This window comes from Passer domesticus, chromosome 4, assembly GCF_036417665.1.
Source record: "Passer domesticus isolate bPasDom1 chromosome 4, bPasDom1.hap1, whole genome shotgun sequence".
In the NCBI taxonomy this organism is placed as follows: domain Eukaryota; kingdom Metazoa; phylum Chordata; class Aves; order Passeriformes; family Passeridae; genus Passer; species Passer domesticus.
In genome coordinates, this window is record NC_087477.1 from 27910274 (window position 1) to 27923015 (window position 12742).

A 12742-nucleotide genomic window follows, 5' to 3' on the forward strand; every position below is an offset into this window, starting at 1 on the left:
AGTATGTGAAAGATTTTTGTGAAATGTGGCATAAACACAGTCATGGACTTCAGCCTATGTTTAACACAACTGATGTATGGAAAAAATAGCTGCCAGATGCAAATTATTTGGAGGAGCACTTTGATACAGGGGAAGAACACCACAGATTGTAACAACACAACCCCAGGTAAAATGAATAACCCTTATTTGTTCCAGCTGAAACAAGTTGTTCTGCTAAACATCAAATGTCTGCAAAACACCTGAAGGTAAATATCTTGGTATATAACCTCATGTCTAAAGGCCAATGTCAGCGTTTAGAAGAGGAAATAAAAATTCAAGAATATAAATGTCTTTATTAGAGAAAAATGTGCAGCTGAGAAGCAAATTGGTTTATTAAGCAAACATTATTGTGACAAAAGCAGTAATTCATACTAAAAAAAAAAGAAAACAGTAACCAAAGAAACCAAAATGGGAGTAAACATCTTGTTCTGCGGCTTTATCAGCTGATGACTGATGGTTGATTTCCTCCTTCCTAGACATGTCACACATGATTTGTACTTCTCAGCCTGCAAGTCAGAGGCAGGTGAAAGTCTCTGCTGAACATGTTGTACTTAGATATTTGTCAGAAGCTCTCTTGCCTACCTCTACCAACAAACAGAAATTGGCATTTCCAGGAAATGGGCCAGCATAGCTTTGCAGTGTTTTTGTTACTTTTGTAAAGAGGGTGAGAAGGATATTCGCAGGAGCAGTAACACTTTTTCCTTCAAACATTTTGCATCACGGTGATACAGGAATGCACCCATTTACATATCAACCTGGCAGCCAGTGCTACTTACACCTTCCCACAGCTGTGACATTGATGGTTCATTTTCACCCTTGGTAGCATTTTGTGAAGGTGGCAGCGCCAATATCAATTTCCCTTAGCAGCAGGATCCTCTGTAAATAGGAGCAAGCAGAATCTGTCATAAATCAGGGGGGTTGGGGTTTTTTTAGCAACAATTTGCAAGATCATGACTTTTCTACCCTTATCCCAGTCACGAGTATTTCAAGACCTATCAAATGAGCCATGGAAAAATAGAGTGAAGGCTTTCTAGGTAGCACTTAATATTTTCTGATAATACACAGGATTTTTGGTAGCAGTTATAATGATAAAGAGGCTTTTAATATAGCTTTTTAGATCTATAATAGAGCTCAAGAGATTACCTTTCATGTTTCCATGTTTTTTGCTGCTTTTGGTGGGCATTGTAGTGTAAGACCTTAAAGATCTGTGTCCATCAGGAATGGACAGAGTGCACTGGTAGGTTAGTCACTGGTTTAGATGGAGATTCTCTCTTAACTTAGAAGACGTGGTCTCTGTCCTCCATGTATTAAACTACATTTCAGGTGGCTGCTTATGTTCATTTGGAAGTCCCTTCTATCACCTCCACACAGACCCTGGTCCTAGCCTCAGACTGGATCTCTGATTTCTCTCTTCTCTGATCTTAATTCTTCAAATGCTTTTGCCATTGGAAAGCCCACTTTGACTTGTGAATGAAGATGAATTTCCTTACCAAAAGAAACTTGTGCTCTCAACAGGAGCCCACATGTGACTCTCCTTACCAAGTTCATCCTTATCTCAGCACAAGCTCTGCCCCCTTCCCTGGGGCAGAAGGGACAGGTTCTGTTGGTCTTGGTGTAACCCAACTCTGCTAACATCTTGCTTATCTCTTTCCCAAGGCCACTGACTTGGGAATAAAACACCTTTGATCCTGGGGTCTAATCAGGAAATATAAGGTTCTCTCACTGAATTAGGCCCAAAATTGGTCCGAATTGCTTTAAAACAGGTTAATCAACTGCCTTAAACTTGCTCTTGTTTCAGTCTTGGCTTTAGTTCATCTGAGCAGATACTCATCCATCAGAAACAGGACTCACCATTCCTAGCCTGCCACTCCCTCTTGTGCTCTTCCATGTGGGATCCAAATGCCCTTTTCTCAACAGTGGACATTCTGGGCTTAGCTGCTTGTATATCCTGCTGCTTTGTGTTGATGTGCCTTTGAAAATAACAAAATATAGTAAGGATTATTAGAAGACCTTTTAGGGGAATTCTTCTCCATTTCTATACACGAAAACATTCACTTCACATCCTAAGAGCAGGGAAATGTCGTTCCAATGGAGTTAATTCAAATGGAGAACTAAGCTGAAAATGTTTTTAATCTGTTTTACTCTGCTGTGTCTTAGTGCCCCATTTGGATAATTTGGTACAGCTTCCTGAAGGAAATCAGGTGCAGTCATTAATGGCAATCTGGGTGTCTGCTGATTTCCAGAACAGGTGTAAAAAAGAATAAACTGAAGTTTTCAGTAAAGAGAGAACTTTGTTTTTAGATGAAATCAAGCTTTCTGGCTTGTACATACAGATGTTGTTTCCATATTGAAAAAGCTCTCCACTCCCTGTCCCTCTTTGTATGAAACAATCTGTAGTTTGCTTTAATTACTGTGTAATTTATTCCTAAAGATAATACCTCCTTTATGGTCGCTGCCTCTGCTACAAGTCAGAAAGAAGCCTTTACACTAAGCTAGTCCTGCAAAAATCTTTTTGATCCTTCTCAAGTCTAGCTGTAAACAATGAAAGAATCAAACATTCTCAGACTTCAAATGGTCCAGGACAACCTTCCTTTCCTTCATTATCTGGAGACAAGGCTTTCATTTTGTAGCCAAATAAGCATCAAAGCATCACAAACTTGGAAACAGCAAGTTATGGAGGATTATGTGGAATGATTGCAATGAACTCTTTTATTATTATTATTATTATTATTATGAGAGTCGGTGCAATACTCCTTTGGCAGCTCTCAGTTCAGCATTTGTAATAGACAGAGACACTGGTAAGTGAAACATTATGGGATTCATTAAGTGTAATCTTATAGGTTGTAACTAAAACCATTGACACTCAATAGAAATTTTTAATACAATGCCTTTTGTTGTACATTATATTGAAAAATGTATGTATATCCAAGAGAGTTTGGTCATGGTTATGTTTCTGTTAACAATGATTAAGGGCAAAATAACATTTCTTTTACCACATAGTTCAACAAATTAACTGCACAGAGAGACTGAATTTTAATCCAAGAACTAATTCCACGTAAGCAAGGAACAATTGCTAAATACTGCTGAGCCAGCCAACGGAGAAGGAGTGTGTGCCAGAAAAGCAACAAATGAAACCACTGCTGTATGAAGCACTGGGAACATCACGACTCTGGGTGTTCCTAATGGGGTGCCAGAAATCTTTCTTCTTTCCTGGTGGTCAGGGGAAGATGCAGAGCACTGCCTTGTTGGTCTGTACAACTGAATGAAAATGCAATTTTTCTCCTTTAGATAAACTGGAGAACACATGTTTTGCAGAGGCAAGAAGAGGAGGAAGAAAATCAGCATGGGAGTAGACAGAATCTTGATTTATGTAGCTCCCTTTTGAAGAGCAGGAACCCCTTAGGTTCAGTCAGGGCCTTGAAGTAATTTCTTATGCAAACCAACCTAAGCTCAAAGTCAATAGAAAATATTTCTTTTAAAAAGCCATCTAGCTTTTTTAGTAGGATCATGACATTTGCAGGAAGAAGTGAGTTGATGTGAGAAGAAAACAGCTTGGTATCAACTGCTTCAGGGCTTGTCTCTCCCAGTGCAACGTGGCTGAGAAGCTGGAAAAAGCATTCTTGCATCTGCAGGGAAGACATTTCATTCCTCTCTAGAAATCTGTGATATTTTAGCAGAGCACAGTGCAGAACTGAGGAACCTCTATACTGTTGCCTGAGACTATTAGTGAGGATGACCTGGATTAAAACTTTCCTCTCGCAGTTAAGCCAAGCAAAATCTAATCAATTGCCCTACCACAGTGCTTCTTATCTGTAAGAGCTGGCATTTGTTGGACCTGAACTGAAATGGTTTGACTGTTTAACAAGATGGCAGATAACAATTTCTGTAGCTCCTAAGCTTTTACAACAAATAATGATCACAGCGTCAAATCCTGGTGAAATGCTCAAGACTGCATCTTAAAAAAAAAGACAGAGGAAAGATTAGCACTACACAGCAGAGCATTTGCAAAAATACCATAAATAAAACCCTGAAGGCACCTGGAGGATGAAACAAAGTCAGCCTGCCTGGGAGAGACAGTGCTCCCCTCCGGACCACGAGCTGCTGCTGATAATCCACCTGCACTGTACCCTAGTGAGCCAAGGGCACAGATTAATCCAGAGATAAATCTGGGCACAAATTAATCCAGAGATTCCCTACAGCCAAGGAAGGGGACACCTGGCAGTACAAGAAACTGTCCACACCTGCTCCTAAGCCTAGGTGAGCCAACAATACCTTCTAATCCATGGGGCTGGGGGTGGCATTTACTCAAATTCTGACCCCTAAGGTGCAGACCTCAGGAAAACAGACATGTGAAACTCCAGCAGCTTCTCTTCCAAAGACTCTCCCCTGGTTGTTTTACAGTTCTGTATTTACCCAAACTGATTTTTGTATCCCTTTGTTGGAATGATTTGATTCCTCTTCTTTCTGCCTTTCTTCATCAAGCCCCAGGCAAACAACTGCTCTAATGGAACATGGAAGCTGCTTGGAAAAGTTACACCTTAGTTACCCTCCTTTATGAGCTTCCCTTCCTTCCAATGCTGCTGTCACTAACATTGAAATTATTATGGGCAGAACTTGATGTCTTTGCATACATTTAATTATTTGAAGAGATACCTCAATGTACAGTCACAGAAAACACTGGATTATTAAAATTGAAAATAATAATAAATCAACAGTTTTGGCTTCACTTCTGCAATTTTGGTTTTTCCATGGTGGCTTTACCATCCTCCCCTGGATCCACTGGCTGTGACAGCTCAGCTGAGTCTGGAGTCAGGAGTTACCCCACTCAGGGTGAGCTCCCTGTCCCAGCAGCTCTCACCTCACACCCCTGTGCAGACAAGGCTCTCCTCTGCTCAGCCTCTCCAGCAGCTCCAGCCTTACCTGCAATTTCCCTGAAGAGAAGACTTCTTACTCTCAGCTTACAGAGGCAGTAGTAAGAATTGGGATTTGAAGCTGTTCCTGTTGATCTGCAAGGGATGGAAGGGAGAGAAGACATCAGTGCCTGTCCTTTCCCTGCCTTTCAGACAAGCAGAGCATTACCTTGCACAGAGAGGCTTTCTGACAAGGAATATCAGCTAACCCCTGCTCCCTGCCCAGCAGCTGAGAAGGAGCCATTCAGGGAGCCCTCAGGTGCCATGGCCAGACCATGCAGCTGCTTTGTCCAAAGGTCCCAGCTCAGGCATTAAATGAAAAAAGGTGGCAAGAAATTCAGTTCTGTGACTTGCGTATTTCGAGCAGTGATGGAAACTCAGGGAGGCTCTTTACCAGTCCAGACAGGAGAACTCCTGGAGCAGGGCCTCTACAACAACAATTTCACATGTAAATTATGGTTAATGGGATGAGAAAAGCAAACTGACATTGCAGTGCTGTAGCAGCCCAACTCATCTCTATGATTCACAGATTCTTTACATTTCCTTCAGAGTACAGCTAATTCCTGAAAGAATCCTGTAAGAAAAGGCTTCTGCCCATCAGATGGTGAATGAATGTGGTATGAAATCATCTCAGTCAAAGAGACATAACCTTAAAAAAAAAAAATCAAAACAACACATCACTGATAAGGTACAAACCATCAATTCCAAGAATTCCTAATTTGGTGAACAAATCAAGGAGAGGATTTGTTCACCTCGATGATGAAAAATAATCTCCAGATGATTTTTTCATGAGAGCAAATTCCTGCAGCTCTGTTGCTCTGACTACCTGTCAGCTGCACAATCTTCTTTCACATTTGATTGCTACACTGCAACTCTATGTCCTAAAATTTTCTGTGAGAAGAGGGAATCCTTATTAGATTTCTATTTAGGCAAGTTCTCAATCACAACAGTAACAACACATTTTGCTGCCTGCCCTAATCCAAAACACAAGAGCTGGGCAGCCTCCTTCCACCTAACCCAGTTTCCCAAGCCTGAACTTCTACTATCACTGGAAATAAAACCAGAAATTTAATTTCATTTTGCATATTTTTAGTTTTATTATAGAATTTTCTATTTCCTCACCTTTAAATGTACGTTTGTGTTTTAAAGGATGCTAGCTCTTGTGTCCCATTTTCCCATGCTTACTGCTGGATTTATCAGAATTAATTTTTTTTAATATTAAAAAAAATTCCACATTTATTTCTTTATCAATATTCTTGCAAACAAGTTTGCCATTTTCCAATTGCCACCAGTCATTGCACTCTTGTGGTGCATGGTCTGTCCCACTCACACAGTGCCAAGGAGCCACTGGAGAGGAACAGGGATGCACCAGGACTGTGTCTGAACTGTGCTGTGCCAGCCTCCAATTGCAGTGTGGGATTTTCTGTTTTCCAGGGCAGCTCTTGCCCTTACACAAAATAACAGCAGGGGGAAGTAATGCCTCTGTCTGAAGTAATTCTTCTCCTCCACTGCTACAGAAATACAATCAACCTTTTGCCTCTTGTTCAATAATCATCACAGAAAACCCACTGGCTGTCAAGAGACAGGTTTAGGGTGCTAAAATAAATGCTGTGCCCGTGATGTGCAGATTTCTCTTCCCCTTCTGCCTCAGCCAGACTGTTTATTCTAATCTACTGCCCTCACTCAGCTTACTGTTCCACTTAGCACTGAATATAATCAAAGTAAAAGGCTCATTTCTCCCAGCTGGGTGGGACAAAAATCTCAGAAAAGATTTTGCACATTGACTGCAAGATTTACAGCCCTCATGCCCCTCATGTTCTGACCAGCCTGCCATGTCCTGGGCTGGAGCCCAGCTGCCTTTTGCCCACAACCTCCCTGGTCCAAAAGATTCCAACTTCACCCGAGACACTACATTGTCCAAGTAATTACTCCTTTACAGTTGTTGAGCTGACAGGATTTTCTGATTCTTTCAAATGAAAATTTAAACAAAGACTTGAATTTACCACAGCTATAGTTTCCAAATGAAAAGGTACAGCAGGCATCTGGGAAACCCCACATGGAACAAGTGAAAAACAGATGCATTTTATTACTTGGAAACTGAAAAAAAAAATCTGAACTATTTTTTCCATTTGCAAGTATTTCTTCATATGGAACTGGCCAGCAGTAAAATCAAGATTTCACTAAACAATCCACAAGTTTTGCAGATGCCTCTGACAACGTAAAACACAACTTTAATGCTGAATATGAAGGGCTAGACCCCAAAAAAATCTCAGCAATATTGAGCAGGAGAAGAGGAAAACCCAGCAGGAACTCTGGGAACCCCACACCTTGACAGAAGACATCACAAAGCAGCAGTGAGTGCACACTGCTCCTGCAGCATGCGCAAGTTTCAGGAACACAAAGGTTATGGAAACACATTCAGAAAGTTGATGATAGTCAAGGAACAGAGTTGGTTTTTTGTGACAGGGGTTGCTGAAACTGCAATTAATGTAAAGGAAGCACAGGCTGCCAAGGGGTTATTTTAGTGTTTGGAGAGCAGCACAGAGCTGACAAAGTGCAATCGACTTAAACTCAGGTGATTTGCCAAAAATGACATTTGTTTTTGAAAAGGATAAGCCAAGCCAAAGGCAGATCGCAAGCTCATCTATAATCAATAAAAAAAATCTCAAAATAAATTAAACGGGATTGCAAAATTAGGTTTGAGCAATAAAGACTCAATAATTAAAGAAACGACAACAAAATATTATTGGAAAAATATTTTTGGCTGTGTTAGCCCAGGGGGGCCACTGCCCTGGGCAGAAAGCCAAGCTGGGCAGCCAACACTTGCTACAGCCCCACATCCTGCCTGGCTTTTGGATGCCCTCCCTGCTGGCATGTTCAACCCCATCTCCATCCCACCCCCAAAATTAACCCTCCCTGCTTTGCCCCAGCCCTGCACTGACCACAATCCAAGAGTGCACTTCTGTGCACAGCACCTGGAGCAGCAGCATTCCCAGTGGGCACTGCCCAGGTGTCAGCATCCCTACAATCCACACAGTGCACGAGAACACCACATCCATGATTAGCAAACATCCTGGGGCAATGCCTGCTGCAGAACAGACCTGAATCAGTGCACAGAGATGCCAAAACCATTCTTCCAAGGAACAACTTGGAAAACAGGAAGTGGGAAAAGCCTCCAATGAAAAGTACAAGGCCGTGGCAGAGATCCCCTTACACAATCAATGAGACATTGCTACCACAAGGCATTAAATCCTGTGGGATTCCCTGAAGGAAATCCTCCTCACAGTCCTTCAGAAAGCAATCCACAACCTGAGCCCTACAACACCTTTGTGGCAAACACAGAGCAGGAGCCTCCAGCCACCATTCTGTGCCTTGTCTCCTGATTTCCTAATGTCCCTTGTTGGACTGGCTGAAACCAACCTGTGGCTGCTCCTGCCAGGGAGGGCTCAGAGCCAGCTGGCCCAGCACAGCCTTCCCTGCGTCAGATTTGGGAGGGCAGGAGGAACACGTCCCAAGTCATGATGCTCCTGCCACTCTGAGCATCTACACTTGCACCACTTTTGGTCATTAAGGAAAGGGCAAGGGACAAATGGGGCAGCAAAGGAAACAAGAGACTTTTTGTACAGAAATTCATACCTAAACCTCATCCAGAAGGGAAACACTGAGTCCATTCAGAGAAAAGCTACACTAGAATTTCTCTGCAAGAAGCTGAGAACACAAGGACTCTTGAAACACCTCATAACAAACATTCATTTATTGTTTATTTCCCCCATATGAATCAACCATCTCAGAAATTCCATCACACACAGAGCAGAAAAAGGTTATATACAATAGGGACATACATCCCCAAAATAAGATGCACAGATTTATCATGGAAACCAAGAGGGAGGGGAGAGGACAAAACCAAAAACAAGGACATTGCAGTCAGACTTTGACTTTCAGTTACACAAGAGATCTCCATCTCCATGTAAGTGGGGTTTTCAACTATTAAATAAATGGCATCTTAAAAATAGAATATTTGACAATTTCAACGCATGTATTATTATTTATTTTAAATAAATATTGCGTGGAAATGATGCTGCTTTGCCACCATAGCTGCCTCCATTCTTTCTGGGATTAAACAATCTCCCCTGGTTTTCCTTGGATTAATGGTTTGCTTCTGAATGGCAAATGCTATTTCCTCCACTGCTACATTTTGATTTGTTTCTATTTAATTTTTGTTTGCTTTTTTTAAAGGCCTGAATAGGCCCAGGTGAAAATGATAAGTTTCCTTCTGAACCCTCTGCAGGCCTCTGACCTGGCTCAAGGTTGAAATATGATGGCTTTTCTTAAAAGTTCCTATTATTTGAACAGTCTGTGTCCTGCAACAAAACCTAGCTTCCTGCTGTGGAGCTTGGGAGCGATGCTCCCACAGACTGCTTTTGAACTGAGAGCCCCCAGAGAGCCCCCACAGGCCTGTGACACAAACTGCCTGGGATGTTCTTTCCCTCAAAGCCCAGGGGAGCTGGTCCTGGCAATGGCAGCAGCCCTCACACAACCACTTCAGCACAGCAACAAGCAGCTCTCCTGGCAGCAGGGAGGGACATGGATGCACACAGAAGGAAAGTACCAGGACACTCCTGTCCCTGCTGCCCCTTGTGCATTCCCCTCACACTCTGCTACGGTTCCTGCAGGCTCCCACAGTGGTTTCCAAGTTCAGTAAAGCTTTCATCTTTCCTCCTCAGCTGATGATCCTAGAAATAGCTTTGTCTGAAGACAAAGTCCAAAGGTGGCATTGATCCACCAGCCTGGGATCAAGTTCCAAAGTGCACATCAGCCTCCAGGCTGGCTGCCCATCCCCACACTTCCTGAGAACAAAACAGTTAATGCTGAGCCCTTCTCTGACCCTGCTCCAGGGGGGAGGAGTGCAAGCAAAGCTTGACAGGTAAAATGGGGAGGGGGGCCATGGATCTTCCTTCCACTTGTTAGGACAGCTCATCCCTGAAATGCTCTGAAGTTTTAACAAAGTGAACCTAAAAGGCCAATCCCATCAAGGTGCGAAGGGCGCAGCCATGATCCCGGTGGTCCTGCGCTGCCAGGGAAGGTGACAGGAGTGCTCGGGACCAGCACACTCCCATCACCTCCTCCCAGAGCCAAGAAGAGCCCAAGCTTCCCCATGGCAGGGGCCACTTCTACAGAAACTACTTCTGGAAATGCAAACCTTTTGCTGATATTTAATCACTGTCTGGTTTCATGAGCCTCAAACCCATGAGCAGGTATTTTACAAAGGGGGTGCTTCTGCACATCTGCAGAATGTGGAAAAGGGAGCTAATTCTTTCTGGTAAACATAATTATTTTGGGATACCATCCTTCCCTTCTCCAGTCCCAGGGGTCTGTGAGAGAGAGGGTGAGGGATGTGAGAGGGGACCAGCGGGCTAAGGCACACTATTGCGTATGAGGATGGCAGGATGCTGCTGTCACACCACAAGGAATCTTTGGGTAGGAAAGGGTGTAAACTCACTGAATACACAAATGCCAGGGGTGCTGCCTTCACTGATACTGTGACGAGGAAAATAATGCTTGGAAACAGCTCATTATTCCCTTTCTTGTCCCCCTGACAGGTTTCTAAGTCACTGGGCCCATCCTACAGCATAGCTGAGAGAACACAGGAAGAAGACCCTACTTTGGTACAAATCCTGCTCTTAGATATTCACCAAGATCCTCAATGGTTTCAGGCAAATATCCAATGCAAAATTTATCTTATGTTCCACATTCAGCCACTTAATCCCTCCTTAACCATAAGCAATTCCTTCCCATGGAAGCTCTTAGAACAATGTCCAAGCAATCACAGTGAACCAGTGCAGCTTTCCACTCCCACCCACCAGAATGACAAAAAATCAGCCCCACAAAGAATCCTCATGGTGACATCTCTCAGCAAACAGGCAGAGCTATTCCAAACACACCACGTCGTTTTGCCACCCCAACTGTGTTTGGCTTTCAAGGCCAGAGCTGAGCCAGCCCCTCACTAACACAGCTGGAGTGCCTGGGGCATGGATGTGCATGGCAGCACAGAAAGGAGGACCAAAGCAGTGATGACTTGAAAAGAAAACTTGCAGCACTGAAGGCAGTGGCTTCCTCAGTTTTGTCAGCTGGCTGACAAAAGCAGGAGGGTGAGGCTGGAAAGCAGGCAGAGCAGATCCTTTTGCTGCTTTTCCTGTAACGTTACGCTGCTCGGTGCTCGATGAGGTTGCTGCTTGCTCTCTGAGGAACAAAGACACCAAAGATTGCATCTGTGCTTGCAAAAGCAACTCCTCTGGCATGTTGTCTGGGCACACAACTGCTGCAGACTGAGGGATGTTGCATAACCACCTCTGGAGGCAGATTTCCTTCTTGTCAGCATCGTGTGCAATTATTGTCCTGCTGGTTATTTGTAAAAGAAATGTTTATAGACCATCAATACATCGGGCCATTCAGACAATTCATTGCACTTCATCGTTTTAAAGGAAGGTGCCATCCTCTGTCTCTTCTTTTTCAAGGTAGCAAAGTGCTACCCTAGAAAAACACAGTTCAAGGGTTTTCCAGTGTAGCCAGATAACTTCCAACTTTATTTAAAATATTTTCCCTTGCAGGTGCTTTGTATTGAACAATTAAAACAAAAATTAAACTGTTTCTGAGGCTTCAAAAGTGCAAAAAAACTTCAAGGTATTTAACCACCTGGAGAACCAGTTAAGGCATATTTGCTTCCAGTCTCAGCCACTGTAATCCCTGTCTGATGTAGTGTACCAGGTCTGTCAGGCTACTGGTCAGTGCCAGAGCACTCGTCGCTCTGCTGAGCTCAGCAAAAAACTCTGGGGAAAAAGGGAGAGAGAGAGAAAACATTTGGTTGGTTTCATACATCAGGCACACCTGACAGGTGAGGAGTGACAGCAGCAGCACAGTCAGCTGGCCAGTCCTGTTAAGCAGTGCTACAGCTCAGCAGTGTCACAGGGCTGGGAAGGGTGACAAGCACAGCATGCAATGCAGGCAACAGGAAAACATTTACACACACTGAGACACCTCCTCATGTCCTGACTTTAAAGGACACAGAGACTCCGTGGTAGGGCAGCAAAAGTTTGGGTGTTTGCACCACAGTCCCTGCTTCAAGTTTCTCCCAAATTCTAAACGGGACAAATTTGAGTGTCCTCCTGAGCAGCAGCCAGCTGTGGTCCCTTTCCTTCGTCCATCCTCAAGCCTTGGAGATAATCAGGATTTGTCTATTTGTGTATATATTTGTATATATACAGCTCTGGTTTGGATTGCTTATAGCCCAACATGCCAGGCAGATCTCACATTCCTCCCATCCCACCACCAGCTCCAGGCATCCCACTCCTCCTGCACAGGAGGTGGCTCTTGCAGCAATCTGACCCTGCTGTGAGGGGCTGGCAGGCTGCAAGCCCTGCTCTGTGCTGGCAATCATCTGTGGAGGTGACCATGGGCTGTGGGAAATTCTCACACCTATTCCTTTGCAGTCACCTTTCCAAGACATTCCTGCATGGCCTGCCTCCCACTGACACAGGCCCAATCTCTCACTCTTCAGCTCAAACATGTTGCTAAATACCTTTTCAGAAACTGGCCATTCTCAGCTCTCCTTTTTGACATCCAAAGATTGAAGCTAGAGGTGGAAAAATTCTGCTTGGCTGTGCAAGGAGCTCCTCAGAAGCAGAGTGCACAACACTTCCTTTCTAATGCTTGCCAATGCAGAAGGAGAGAACACATTCCCTCTGATTTTCCTACTTTTGTTTACATAATCCATGCCCTCCATGGGGAATAGAAGG

General features: G+C 43.7%; 1 protein-coding gene across 4 annotated transcripts in view; it reads right to left on the reverse strand.

Annotated features, from left to right (window-relative positions):
* Nucleotides 1–8688: 8688 nt before the first annotated feature.
* Nucleotides 8689–12742, reverse strand: part of AFF1 (ALF transcription elongation factor 1) — a 67114-nt gene continuing 63060 nt past the window's right edge. For all 4 annotated transcript variants that reach the window (XM_064416749.1, XM_064416747.1, XM_064416746.1 and 1 more), the window contains exon 21: nucleotides 8689–11776. In XM_064416749.1, coding sequence (XP_064272819.1) covers nucleotides 11655–11776 — 122 coding nt within the window. In that variant the 3' untranslated portion in view covers nucleotides 8689–11654. The remainder of the gene's footprint in view (nucleotides 11777–12742) is intronic.